Source organism: Martes martes (genome assembly GCF_963455335.1).
Source record: "Martes martes genome assembly, chromosome: 10".
In the NCBI taxonomy this organism is placed as follows: Eukaryota; Metazoa; Chordata; class Mammalia; order Carnivora; family Mustelidae; genus Martes; species Martes martes.
In genome coordinates, this window is record NC_137898.1 from 56,082,083 (window position 1) to 56,097,726 (window position 15,644).

General features: G+C 37.6%; 1 protein-coding gene across 2 annotated transcripts; it reads left to right on the forward strand.

Annotated features, from left to right (window-relative positions):
- Window positions 1-421: 421 nt before the first annotated feature.
- LOC308350074 (olfactory receptor 52A5-like) lies at window positions 422-14,473 on the forward strand (the record flags this gene model as incomplete). Of its 2 annotated transcripts, none has more annotated exons than XM_080815075.1 (2): window positions 422-752; window positions 13,857-14,473. In XM_080815075.1, the coding sequence occupies 2 exons, from the start codon at window positions 422-424 to the stop codon at window positions 14,471-14,473; spliced, it is 948 nt and encodes a 315-aa protein (XP_080671201.1). The 2 variants fall into 2 exon arrangements, with proteins under 2 accessions (XP_080671201.1, XP_080671200.1); XM_080815074.1 differs by having other exon boundaries at window positions 422-603; window positions 13,690-14,473.
- Between the last annotated feature and the right edge of the window lie 1,171 nt (window positions 14,474-15,644).

The window sequence follows — 15,644 nt, forward strand, 5'->3', positions numbered from 1 at the left end:
GTGGATTTTCTTGTTTCGTGCTTTGATGTTTCTCTGTCTACAGTTTCATTCCAATTATTTTTCTCTCTGATTTCCATGACCAGGTTTGGAAGGAAGAGAAGATGGATTGGGGGAGGAAGGACATCACCACTCAGCAGTCTGATCATGCTGGCCTCATCATAGTCATGGTGTCCAAATACTCAGTTGTCATGCAGTGGATATCCCTTAGTGTGGGTGGATGATTTGACCCACGTGCATACTTTGATCTTTCCTTTGACATTTCCAGACTCATTTAAAAAATGAAAAATAAGCTGATGAAGTTGGTTCTCCTACTTTTGTCATTCAGTAATTGTATGACTAGATAAGAATAAGATATATTAGAATACATAGAAATACAGTTTGGCAATCTATACCCCTTTGCTCTAAAAGGCCCTGAACTGCCATGCCTATTACAAATGGCACCGTGTTCATGCCCTCTGTGTTGACCTTCATTGGGATCCCTGGTCTGGAGACTATACAGTGTTGGATAGGCATTCCATTCTGTGCTATGTACATCATTGCTTTGGCGGGAAATTCTCTGCTTTTGATCATCATCAAAACTGAACCCAGCCTCCATGAGCCTATGTATATCTTTCTGGCCATGCTGGGAGCTACAGACATTGCACTTAGTACCATCATTGTCCCTAAGATGCTTGGAATTTTTTGGTTCCACTTGCCAGAGATCTATTTTGATGTTTGCCTCTTTCAGATGTGGCTCATCCACACATTTCAGGGTATTGAATCAGGGGTTCTGCTGGCTATGGCTCTGGACCGCTATGTAGCAATCTGTTATCCTCTAAGACATGCTACCATATTCACCCGACAACTAGTCACACACACTGCTGTTGGGGTGACACTGCGGCCTGCCATTCTGGTCATCCCATGCCTGTTGCTCATAAAGTGTCGTCTGAAATTTTACAGAACCAAGTTAATATCCCACACTTACTGTGAACATATGGCCCTTGTGAAGCTTGCCACTGAAGATGTTTCCATCAACAAATTCTATGGTCTCCTTGGAGCCTTTATTGTTGGTGGCCTGGACTTCATTCTGATCAACCTCTCCTACATACAAATATTTATCACTGTCTTCCACCTGCCCCAGAAAGAGGCACGTCTGAAGGCATTTAATACCTGTGTTCCCCACATATGTGTCTTCTTCCAGTTCTATCTCCTGGCTTTTTTTTCCTTTTTCACCCACAGGTCTGGATCATATATTCCATCACATATACATATCACCTTATCCAACCTTTACCTACTGGTTCCACCTTTCTTCAACCCCCTTGTCTATGGGGTGAAGACCAAACACATCCGAGATAAGGTAGTAAAAATGTTCCGTTCTAAATATCAGGGCTGATATTTGATGGAAATACCTCCCCTTATGGATTTCATGGCTCATCTATTGGTCCTATGTGATGTGAAAGTCCAGCGAGTATTTTGGAGTATCATCAGGCTTTATGAATAAGTTAATAAATACACAAATTATTGTATTAAACAATCCCATAGGATATTGGCTTTAAGTTAAAAAGCAGTCAGAAGAAACAGAGGGAAATTAGAAGAGCAGATAAGATACTGAAATATTAAATTCTTGGCTATAAGAAAAGTCAGAACACATGACTTCCTTAGCCACCTGATGCTGTTCAGGGCAGAATAGACAAATTTGAGATCCTTTTTCAGATTGTAGAGGAACATAATACCTACACTGATTCTTTTATACTTAGAGCACTAAAATCAACTTCCTTTATATAATATGCAATTTCCACTACATTATTTCTCCAACTATTCTAAAATCTTCTTTTTTTTTTAAACTCTTTTTTTTTTTTACATCTTCTTTAGTGTTTACTTTGTACCTTAAAAATTCATCTCTGGAATATGGCCTTGTTAAATATAATCTGAACTTTGAAATAAATATCTTATAAATATCTCCTTTGTCTCAAAGCCTATGCCTACTAAGTAATTCATGTTTAATCAGATTGATTTAGGTCAAATCAATTGACCTAAAATATGTTTGTTCCATCAAATCTGGAACTAAGACATATAATATTATGCTTATTTTTTGTTGTTCTTCAGTGGTCATTTAATTTCTTCATTTGTATAAGGATGAAGTTGAGAAAAGTTCTGGTGTTTGATTTTTTTGGGAGGGGATATATAAGTAATTTTTAGACTAATTATAGATTATTATTCTAAACCTTTGCTCAATCATTTTCCTGATTCAACCAACAATAACCCTTTCCTCTAAGAAACCTGGAAGGAAATTCTGGAGTCTAGGATTCATACTTCCTTACTTTTCCAAAGTATGTTTTTTCTTTTTCATACAAAGCAAAGTACATTTTGTTATTCATTAAGACAATTATACACTAATGGTAGTATTTCATAGAGAAACTGCGTTTTGCAAGCCCATAATAAGTTAGGGCAAACAATCAAATATTTATTAAGAATATTTGATACAAAAAGCAGATTTCAGTTTTGTAGGGAGAAAACCATTGTGAAAGTTGGTTACATGCATGAGTTCTGGAGTCAAAATGAGCTTGGTTCAAAACATTATTTTGCCGCTTATGAACTACTTGTGTTGGAATACAACTTATTGTCATAAATTCAGCTACTAAACTATCAACAAGGAAGAATAACAGGAGTTTCATTGGGTGAAAGACATAGAGACGGGGTGGTCGTGGCGTAACAGAATGAAAACGTTTATGTAAGGCCTTCCCATGGGGTGTGGTAACTGGTGAGGACTCAGGAGGGATTATCATGGTCATCATGGCCATCACCATCATCATTTTCATTGTGAAAATCCGTATCACTCCTACTGTGCTTGAGCTGAAATGCTGCACCACTACTTTTCAGTTTATTCATACCACACTAAAGTTAATTTTACTTTTTTTTATTTTTAAAGATTTTTTTAAAATTTATTTGTCACAGAGAGAGAGAGAAAGGGAGAGAGAGAGAGAGGCAGAACAATCAGGTGGGGCATCAGAGAGAGGGAGAGGAAGAAACAGTTTCCCCACAGACCAGGAGGAGCCCAGTACAGGACTAGATCCCAGGCCTCCGGGATAACGACCTGAGCCTAAGGCAGGTGCTTAATCAACCGTGCCACCCAGGCACCTCAATGTTGATTTTATTTTATTTATTTTTTAAAATTTTTATTTTTTTAATTTCTTTTCAGTGTTCCAGAATTCATTGTTTATACGCCACACCCAGTGCTCCATGAAATACGTGCCCTCCCTAATACCCACCACCCGATGTTAATTTTAAAAACACAAATTAAAGCTTTATGTATGACCCAGGCTGTGGTCCTTTCCATTCACCTATACTTGTTGATTGAAGTGTTATTATATCTCTATCTCTATCCATATTTACACAACTGTGTGTGCATAGTCAAGTTTGTTACTTTTAGGTGATTTTATATTTCTATCATTCGATTTCTTCGCTTGTACTATCAGTTTTTAATACAAGTGTGTGTGCAAGTGTTCCATTATGAATGTGGATTACGCTATGTCTCCTGTTCCAGCTGCTGATTTCCTTCGTTTGTGTATTTTTAAGCTATCGGTAGTTAGATACTCCCTTTATTGGGCATGTGAAGATCTGAAGTTGAGGGATCTTTCTCACTGATCTTTTCATCACTGTGAAACACTTCTCTGTCATCTCATATATTATGTAAAAATTGTTTTCAAGTGGCTTTAAATTTCTTGCCTTTTTTCAAAATAGAAAATAATCTGCTTCTTGCATCTATAAAGTTTCTTCTCTCATGTATGCTAACATGTATGCATTTTTGCTAGCTGAACTGCTATTCAGCTTTTAGAATTTAGTATGGAATGTCCTTTCATCAAGTAACATTGATCATTTGTTTCTTTTGTTTTCTATACCCCATGTAAAGCTTTCACAGCTGGTATCTCATTATCCTCCCCCTCCATTTCTTCTTTACGCAACTGCTTCTTCCACATTGATCATGTGAAATATCTCTGTGCTCATGACCTGGATAACACACGACACATTTTAATGATAAATGTATATTGAATGCAAGAATGAAAGCATAAACACACATTACTTCTTTTAACCAAACTTGCATAACAAATAAGAGTAATTCTCAAAATAGCATTATATTCCTACTTTCCAGTTGCAAGAACAAGCAGACAAAAGAGGTGTTCCAAATTCAAATAACTTAATGACATCATATTTCATTAACATACTTTATTAACTAAATCAAATAATTTAATAATATCATATTTTATTGATAGCAATAGCTCTATATCCTGATTTTAAGTTAAAAAACATCAATAATTAAGGTCATGCATTTATTCCACAAAAACTCTAACGGCGTACCATACTAAGTAAATTTATAGATTAAAATCTCTTATCCACAGAGCAAATATATGAAGACAGAAATATGGAAAGGAAAACATGGAGAAGCCAAGTATAAAGCCCCCAATTCGGATTTAAACAGTGGCAGAATCTGGATTCAAAATTAGACAATTCAATTCGAACCTCCTTCTTAACCAACCATATCATGAGTGGTCTCATACCTGAAAACTAATTCCTTTAACTTGAAATGTGCAAGATATCAGGCAATTGTATAAACTTTGAGACTCAGTGAAAGAAGGATCGCAAGGATGTTTATTTTCATAGACCTCATGGCATTGGAGCATGTCTACTTTTACATGTGCTTTACATGATCTCCAAGCGAGTATAGCAGAAAATGAACTGAACTCATCAAAATATAATTTATGTATATGAGTTTGTCTGCCTTTACCTTGTAGGGGAAGAGAAAAGAAGAGAGCTAGTTGCCAGTTTCAGTAATGATTTCTGAGACATTAGATGCGTATGAACCGTAGAGGGCATCATCCTGAGCTCCCAGGTCCCTGGGGGCTTGGGCTAGTGGCAATGAAATCTCTCAGTCCATGTTCAGACCTCCTCCGTCTCCACATTCACTGGGGGATATTTTAATTGGTAGTTAGCAACTTTCTTCTACATTTCAAGCTCAATAAATTCATGCTGCTGCCTCAGTGTGATACAGATCTTGCTGTGAGTTTTGTTGGAGGATGAATCCACCAATAGGATCTCGGATGGACTTACGGGATAGGGTCAGATTTGTTTTGCAGGGACAGAAGAAAAGCAGGAAAGGCTATCACAGGGATGTCAGTATATTGGATATGGTTCCAGCAGCAAATGGATCAGAGTTAATGATGTTGATGAGGGCTGTTACTGACGGTGCAGGCAGAAGAAGAGGTGCTGCCCAGCACAAGATATAAGAGAGTGAGACTAGAATCTCAGGAAAGGGAAAGGTGGATGAGATGAAAGTTATGAGGGATAGTGTTATGAAGACAGATGATGGTTTTCAGGTGTCTGGTAAGAGCAGAACTGGTTCCCAACAACAAATGGTGAGGAAGTCTCACTATCCCCAGTTTACCCCATACTGTTTCTCTACCAGCTTTTCCAAGGATAACCACTCCATCCCACCTGCCCCGCACTCACTCACATCCTCTCCTACTTGCCTTCCTACCATCGGTACCTGTCAGGTAATGCTCCCAGGGCAGCTCCTTTCTGTTGAATAAGTCAGACAATGGGATTGTTACTAAAGGATTCCTATTCTAGTTCTGATTAATGTAGAAAGAAAGAGTTAATGAAATAATCCATGATCTATAAAGCTGTAGAATTGAACACTGAGGAGCAAAGCTTTGAAAATCAAGGATTTGGTTGACTAACTGGTCTCTTCTAAATATACATCTGCTGACACAAACTCTCTTCATAGAATGGCCCTTGTTGACTGGTTCCTTCACTCGAGATTCAGCCACAAAAAACACAGCTCTAGCTACATTACTGGCATATTTGGTGACATTCAGTATATGATTAGATGATCTTGAGCTTGCTAAAGCAAGCTTCAACACTAACACTAGGGCAATAGTGTTGAAGAGGCTAGGAAAGCATGAAATAACTGAACACTTTATTTTATAGTCTACTAATTTCTCTCTTTTACAGCTTGATAATTTCTTGATTCAAGATATGTAATTTGTAAAAGCTATGATTTTGATCAAAGAATGACATTCTGTAATGACTAGGACCTCACATTTTTAGAAATTCAGTCATTAGTAAATAAAGAGGTCATTAAAATTCTCAGGAAGACTGGGTGGATAAGTAAGTTAAGTGTCTGCCTTTGGCTTAGGTTGTGATCCCAGGGTCCTGGGATCGAGTTCTCCCTGGGGATCCTTGCTCAGTGAGGAACTTCCTTCTCCCTCTGCCTGCCATTTCTCCTGTTTGTGCTCTCTTTTTCTCTTTCTTTCACTGACAAATAAAGAAATAAAATCTTTAAAAAATCACTCTCAATTGCTCTATAGCCCTCTCCTGAATCATTTCTGGTATCCCAAGCTTTGCCCTGTCTTTCATATCTACTTTCTTCATTCGACTCTAGATGAGGACTCTATCTGTTCCCCCATTTATTTTCTACATATTTATGCCCTTCTGTTTTGGATTCCTCATAATTCCTATAAATTTACAACTTCTCACTTGATAAACTTTGTCAACCATTGCAGTAAAACCTATTCAACTCCATTTCTAACACTGTTCCATTTAAAAATTAAACCTCTGTTTCTGGTTATCTATAGAGAACTTGTGGAATAAGGAGCCACATCTGAAAATGTGTGCTCTGTGCTCCCTATTTTATTTCTCACAGGCGATTATTTCTATTTAGTAAAATCCTTAGAAGCTTTAAAGAAATGTACCTATTACCAAATAAGGAGTGCCATTGTTTCCAAAACATCCTATTTCTCTGTAGCTCTAATGGGTTTTAACTAAACAGTATCTAAGAGAATTGTCTCTCTAACTTTCAATAGCTTTATGATTCTGGGATGTTCAAACACTTTGGGCACTTCCCAAAAGTATCTTGTGACTCATTCCATATGTTAAAAATAATATTATATTCTCTAGACAAAGAGTAGTTTACTACTCTTTTACTATTTCCTACTCTTTACTGTAGTTCAGAATGTGCTGACCTCACCTCAGCCTCCTTCATATTATAATTGAAGAGGGTTCTTCTTGTTTTCTCTGAAAATATTTTATTTATATTAAGCCCATCACTGTTACCCTGATGGACAGTTGAAACTCTGATGTACTTAATTGCTCCTTTTACTGGGGTAATGGCCCCGGGTATGGCTGTATACAGTCTGCCAACATGACATCACTGAGTGCGCAGTTGGGAGGAGATATCCACAACCAGTTCTCTTAAGCCCCTGGGCGCTCACCCGGCTCACCGCATAGCCCATCCTACACCACTGGTTTTTCTAGGATGAATGTAATTTTATGGCAGTTTATGACAAGATGGGAGTCAGAGATCCTTTTTCTTTTTTTTTTTTTTTTTAAGATTTTATTCATTTATTTGACAGACAGAGATCACAAGAAGGCAGAGAAACAGGCAGAGAGAGAGGAGGAAGCAGGCTCCCTGCTAAGCAGAGAGCCTAATGCGGGGCTCGATCCCAGGACCCTGGGATCATGACCTGAGCTGAAGGCAGAGGGTTTAACTGGCTGAGCCACCCAGGCGCCCCCAGAGATCCTTTCAATGCAAAAAGAACAGGTCTACTCCCTAGGACCTAACCCAAGACACAAGACAAATACCGTGTGACTGTAACTAAGGCCATCAAGTCTTTCAGACAGATGCACGGAATGCAGACTTGTTAGACTCTTTCTTTCACCACACAAAGATTCTGAATCTTTTCCATTCTTCTGCTTGAGAAAAAGATTAAAATCTCTCTTTAAGTTCAAACCTTTTTTTTTCACCTAAGTAAATGTCAGGCATGAATAATCCTTCATAGTTGGAAACCAGAAATAGATATTCTGACTGGCACTAAAATTTTGAAAAATGCACATCATTACATCATCTGAATTCTGAACATGACTGAGACTCTTTGTGAATCACATAGAAATATTCCATTTAGTTCTCTGTCAGCATGTCTACACTGATTAGTATGAAGACCTTGAGATGTTTTCACTGGCCTTCTTTGGTTCATTATTTGTATAAAAGTCATTGACGGTTTATGTTGTCTTGGGGCACTGTCTTCTCTTAGAAGTTTCTGGTATCCCCAAGGATACCAGGATATGAGAGTTTTTACTAGATGCAGATGTGCTATGAGACATAGTCTCCTAGGTTTTGAATCATATTGTGCCTGCTTTTCACCCTTGTCCCGGGCTAATTTAAAGCTCACCAGTGACTGGTGCAAAAAATCCCCAGGCGGCAACGGTAGTACAAAACAGCCATCCTCACTATGGGAAACACCAAAAGAATTTCACTCTGTGGCTTCTACGTATGTTACCACAGATGATTCCAGGTGAGTCCTTGGGCCTTAGATCTGCACTGAGTGTGGGGAACACGGAGGATTATTTTCAAGGAGAACACAACACCTTTATGCTCCAAGAAGATGGCAGGACGATAAAAGAGCAATGGGGTCTTAGAGTAGCTGATTGTTCAAATGGGGAGAAGATTTTGTCCATGCTGCTGTTCAGAATATTTCTGAGTCAGTTAACCACACACTGGGTGAGAAATTTTAAAGTGAGCCTCACAGGTAGGAGGAGCCTCGAGGAGGATCAGGGCTGATCAATGCACGGAAAGCTTATTTGTTTTAGGTCAGGAAATTGTACAGGTTTAGACTGGAAGAGTTCCAGTAGCGATGACACCCTCAAGTCATTCAGGGGAAATCCCATCTGGTAACGTGTTCGTCAAGTATCTGATGGAGCTAGGAGAAGCACAGGGTAACTTCTAGGAATGAATTACTGGCATTCAGGCAGAGTAATACATTTTATGTTTCTTTCTAATATTTTAAATGCATTGCGTCATTTCATCCTCACAGTTCCCATGTAGTGTGTTTCTACCAGTTAACTTTGCCTCAGTAATAAGGAATTGAGACAATGTAAAGTTTTAGAACTGCCTGAAGAGCATGCACAGCTAAGGGATATCCCAAGGATGCAAACTGTCCTGACTGACTTCAGGTCCATGTCCCATGGCTGATGTGTTCTTCAGAAGGTGGATTGAGGACTTCTGTGAAAATGAAGAGGAGACGGTTTGAGGCTCACCAGGAAGAAGACCTGTCTGACAGTTGGAGCAGTCCTGCAATGGACAAGCTTGCTCAGAAACAGAGGGTCTATCCCTGGGGTGTTGAGGCAGAGATCAAACGGTGAATGTCAGAGATCTTGTAGAGGGAAAGGTTTCCATAGAGTGTTGGGAGAGTGAATTTAGACCTAATCCCTTCCTTCTTTATGTTCTGGGAATCAGCCTGAGTCAGAATTAGGTTTAAGTAACACTAATGGTTCAGGGTTCCTGCTGCAAATGAGACCCCTGATTGTTCTTCCTGTTCCCTGGATTTTAGGGTTTAAGGTTTGTCTCCTCCCTCTTCAGAACATGTACGTGTGTACACACAACGGTTGCTTCCAGCTAGTCCTTGTCATCCAGTGCCGTTACTCGTTACTCTCAAACCGTGAACATCTTAGTCTTTCCTTCCATGACTTTCTCCATCAAGTCATCAAGTAGCACAAATATTCTTCCTGTGTTACTCTTCTGATGTGGCAAGGTCACATCATCCTATCCCATCCTATCACAAGTATTCTTCTAACATCCTCTCCCTATGCCAGATCTCATCCTTCTGGATCAGATGGAGTGGATTTTTAAAGGCAAAAAAACCCTGTTTTTCCACCTAAGGTTTTGAAATTATTTTCTTTCAATTGTATCCTTATTTGTTATTCTTCCCTTTTCCTAAGCCCCCAAAAACATCATCTCTGCTTATGACACAATTCATATGTGAAATTACTTATTGATTTGCAATCCAACTGTGCATTTTCATGCTTCTTTGATTTTATCCAGAGTATTTCCTCTCGAAATGCTCTTTCACCTCCTTTATCTGGCTACTATCTCCTGAATAATGATTCTCCTTGATAAACAGATTTAATCTGCCCATTTTTATTAAAGCTACAAGATGTTCTTTTTAAATTAAGGAATATTTTTCTCCTATGTAAAACTCTAGATCAATGGTTAGTAACCAGGTATGGTGTACCCCTCCCCACACATGAAGGTGACATTTGGTAATGCATGAGACATTTTTTTATTTTCCTGATGAGAGAGAATAATTTGCACCGATCTAAAGGGTAGGAGTCAGGGATGCTGCTCAGCCTAAGACAATGTAGAGAATTACACATAATATAAAATCTATCTAATCAAAAATGCCAGTTGTGTAGAGAGTGAGAAAACCTGCTCTAGAAGAATAGCCATGAGGCCTCATGAAGCTGGAAATGTAAAATTATCCCGAAGGAAGGAAACTACTTTCTTCACATGATGAATATACTTTGAAGGAACGTTTTCCCATGTTACTTATCTGATAGTGTGTTTACTGGCTCCTTTCCTTTTTACCCTCCTTCTGGTTGACCACCACATAAACTTCTGCCAAGCTGAATTTTGCACACTATCCTCTAAGTATTCTTCAGGTCAGGTATGACCCATGTAGCCATGTTAAATCTCCCAAACGCCAACACTTGTTAAAGAGAGTAGCACACACTTTTGAGCCAAATCACAATGTTAGCCAGTATGTGAATGATCTGATATGTAAACCTGGACCTATTTCATATGTACAGAATATAGTAAGCATGTTTATATTTATGGATTTTATCTATTCGGTGAAATAAGAAGGTACTATAGAAGTTTCTTCCCTCAGAATCTGAAAAGGCACAAACTGATTAAAAACTCTTGTACAATCCAGCCTGACCTATTCACATACTGAAAGATAGCTCATAATTCTTACTGAATTGAATGATAAAAATCTCAGAAGACAAATCTTTTTTTGTTTTTTCTGGGTTAGTATGCCATGGAATTTGGATCCAAGTAGATCCACTTAGAACAACAGCAAGTCTTAGTTTTTCATTAATGTAATGGACTAATGATATAAATACCATAAGATAAGGCAGACAATGTAATTTAAAATGCTTAAAAGTATTAGGAACAAAAATAATACAATATGTATTCAATAAATGGTAAATACTAGTTTTGAATTCCAAGCACTCAGGATAATGAAGATTCTTCCAAATACAGGATAAATAACTGCAACATGTTGCCCAAATATTTTTTGAAGTGCCTGAAACAGGTAGATAATAACAAATCATTAGCACATAAACTCTATTTGTGGTTAATAATATAACCTTCTCATTTGAGGAAAATCTAGATTGAATCATATATTTGCAAAAAGGAAGGTTTCCAAAACAAATTGTCTTGGATAGGAAAGCCTAACTCAGAGTTGAATTAAGTTATAAGAAAATGGAGTAATAAGTGCTCCTGCAATTGACCGAGATGTGTTTTAGAGAACTTCACGTCTCGGGGATAATCAAAAGTTATCAGACAGAACTTGAAGGAATGTGGACAAGATGTGATTATCTGATGTTTTCTAAATGGCCTATCTCTCATTTTAGACCCTTATCCTTTCTTTATCTGTTTTATACTTGCTGAAATCATTTTTAAATGAGCTTAGAAATTGCTAAAAGAAAATGAATATAACTAGTAAATTAGTTTATTACATTATCTGAGGAAAAAACACTTTCTTGAAGAAAATATAAATGCCAGTTTAAGGAATCACCAGACAAGAAAATTCGCAAGGGCTTTGAAAATGATAAGACAAATACACTCATGAGAGACCCTGATGATTATAATTTAATGTGTTAGATTGAGCAGCAAAGGACAGAGACTAAGAAACATAAAAGTATAAGTAAAGAAAACATTAAATTTCACAGAGTGCTATTGTTTTACAAATACTTAAGAATAAATGCATATTCAGCCTTAGGGATTGAAAAATGATTACTGATGGGCAGAGAGAAGAGCAGAGAGCACAGATTGGCATTTCAAATACATACAAGAGATGTGCAAAAAGCAGGGCACAGTAGGAACAAACTCTGATAGAAACTGCCACAGAAGACAGCCATGAATTAAAAATAATTGATTTATTTTCACAGAGAAGAAGCAGGAAAAGTTGCACCATGCATGATTAGGTTTTGCAAAAACATAGAAACTTTGACAAATTAGGTTGAAAACACTCTGAATGGAGGAGAGAGGGATCAGACTGGGAAGACGCTATGCTGAGAAGACAGGCTGATGAGCTGCAAAACTGAAAAATACTCTGGTCAAACTTGTCTTCTGATTATGGTCAGCAGAATCAGTCAGCAGCACCATAGCTGCTGACAGCCTAGTTGGAGTCTAGTTCTCAAAATGCCTGTACTCTGCATTAAATAAATTTTTCCAGGTCCAATTAGCAGGTCACCCAAAAAAACACATATTGATGAGCGGAAAACACAAGATACAAGGAAACTCTTTTTGTTCTGTTAGTCATGGAATAGAAAAAACTGCCCTATCCATTTAACTTTTGTCATTGAAAGTGATAAAAGCATGTGGAAACATCAACCTGATGGTTGTTCGTACAATGACTTTCTGAAAAGAGAAAATTTGAAAGGATTCATTGAAAAGATACAATAAGATGGATGATATTCCATTGCACGTCTTCTTTATGCATTCACTTGTTGATGGGCACTGAGGTTTTTTTCTGTATCTTGGCTATTGTGCATAATGCTGTGGTGGTGAACAAGAGACTGAATATTTCTCTTCAATATTCCTCTTTTCCAGGCCTTTGTGTGTATATATTAGAGGTGGAATTGCTGGGTTACATGTAGATTGTTTTTAAGTTTTTGATGCACTTCCACATTGCTTTCCTTAGTGATTGGCAAACATTCCCACTAACTAGGTACAATTGTTCTCTCTTCTCCACTTCCTCTACAACATTTGTTATCTCTGAATGATGACAGCCATTGTAATGGAACTGAGGTGATATTTCACTGGCTTTCATTTCATTTGCATTTCTGTGATGATTAGTTTACTCATGCAGGAGGAAGAAAAAAATCCTGCCATTTGTGACCAAATGGTGAACTCTGAGTACATTATGATCTGTGAGAAGAATCAGAGAGAGATATTCCAACACTGTATGCTATCATTATATGGGGAATATTCAAAAAGCCAAATAAGCAAAAATTAAAAATAAAAATTATGTGTAACAGCGTCTGAAGGACAAGAAGAGAGAGGAGTTATTTTATTAGTAGATAAATAAGTTCTGAAGATCTAAGGCACAGATAGTGATGACAAACAAAAATCATGTATTAAAAACATCAAACTTACCAAGAGACTAGATCTTCATTTTTCCAACCATGAGAAAGAAAACATAACAAAGCGATGTGATAGAGCGTTGGCTAACACTACAATGGAACTCAAAGTGCAATATGCAAATGTATCAAATCAAAAGGCCGTGCACCTTAGGCTTAGAAGATTTCATGTCACTTATCTTTCACATATATATAGGATCGAGAGGATGAAATATGTATTACCTGACTAAAGTATACTTTGCTAAAATAAAGTATTTTCTTCTTATTTTTTTTATTCTTGTAGTCTTGATGAGGAATAGAAGATGAAACAGCAACACCACTATTTGATTCTACAGACCAAATCATCATGCTCACACCCAATGGTTCTGTCTTCATGCCCCCTGTCCTGACACTCACTGGCATTCCTGGGCTGGAGTCAGTGCAGCATTGGATTGGGATTCCATTCTGTGTCATGTATTTCATCGCTGTGATTGGGAATTCCCTAATTTTGGGTATAATCAAATATGAGCATAGCCTCCATAAACCCATGTACATATTTTTGGCCATGCTGGGGGCCACGGACATTGCACTTAGCACCTGCATTCTTCCCAAAATGTTAGGCATCTTCTGGTTCCACTTGCCAGAGATTTCCTTTGCAGCCTGCCTTCTACAAATGTGGTTTATTCACTCATTCCAGGCAGTTGAATCAGGCATCCTACTGGCAATGGCCCTAGATCGATATGTGGCCATCTGTGATCCCCTGAGACATACCACAATCCTCTCCCAGAAACTCCTGATTCACATTGCAGTTGGGGTTATACTCAGGGCTGCTATTCTTGTAGCACCATCCATTGTGCTCATCAAATGTCGTCTTAAACTCTATCGAACCACAGTGATCTCCCACACTTACTGTGAGCACATGGCCATCGTGAAGCTGGCCATTGAAGATGTCCGCATCAACAAGATATATGGTCTTTTTGTTGCCTTCTGTATCTTAGGGTTTGACATAATCTTCATCACCTTGTCTTACATTCAAATCTTTATCACTGTGTTTCAGTTGCCCCAGAAGGAGGCACGATTCAAGGCCTTTAATACCTGCATTGCGCACATCTGTGTCTTCTTACAGTTCTACCTCCTTGCCTTCTTCTCCTTCTTCACACATAGGTTTGGTGCTCACATACCATCGTATGTTCATATCCTCTTATCAAACCTGTACCTGTTAGTCCCTCCTTTCCTCAACCCTATAGTCTATGGTGTGAAGACTAAACAAATTCGTGACCATGTCCTGAAAATATTTTTCTCCAAAAATCCATCTTGATCATTATTGGCTCCTTCCACAGACATTTTAGGTTGAGTCAAGCAGGAACATCATATGGTGAAAAATTAATATCTTCCACAAACATCGAAGTTCAAAAAGTATTTAATATTAGTAGCTTATAATTGAATGAGGTGTTCAACAACTATGAAATAGTCAAGAACAATGGTTTGCTCTTGCTCTTCATATAAGAAATAAATTCTCTTATGGCCTGAATTCAAAATTTTCTTTTTCCTGTGTATTTTTCCTATTAGTTTAAATATAGGGGTTTCTCTCTGGCAACACTTTGACCTACATAGAAACAAAATTACAGAAAATAGGACAATTCCAGATTCTTCCAAGGACCATATCATATATCAATATTCTCAAATTGGTAACCCAGGCCATAACTATGTTTCTAGCTATATCTCATTTTTCTCTTTTCTTTTCTCTATTTTTTTTTTAAGATTTTATTTATTTGGCAGAGAGAGACACAGTGAGAGAGAGAACACAAGCAGGGGGAGTGGGAGAGGGCAAATAGGAAGCCAGTTGCAGGGCTCGATCCCAGGACCTTGGGATCATGACCTGAGCCAAAGGCAGACGTTTAACAACTGAATCACCCAGGGACCCTTTATCTCATTTTCTAGTATTTGCTTTTGTATCTATATTTTGACACATTTGGGATCATTTACCTGTTTCTCTATACTGTCTAAAATATTGGTAAATACAAAAATAATGTAAAACCAATGATAATGATATGAGCAACACCAAGTAGATATGGACATAGAGTATAAACGGTGATAATGATGCATAGGAAAAAATATACTAAAAAGATTTCTAGAAAAGCATATTCACTAATATGCTTTCTTTTGTTTTTGTTTTCTACTTTTATTTTATTTTAAAGATATTTATTTATTTTACTATATTCAATTAGCCAATACATAATATATTATTAGTTTTTGATGAAGTGTTTAACGATTAATTAGTTGTGTATAACATCCAGTGTTCATGACCTCACATGCCCTCCTTAATATCCATCACCTTGTTACACCATCTCTCCATTGACCTCCCTTCAAATAATCCAGTCAATGAATGGGCAGAAGACATGAAGAGACACTTCTCCAAAGAAGACAAACAAATGGCTAACAGACACATGAAAAAAATGTTCAACATCATTAGCCATTAGGGAAATACA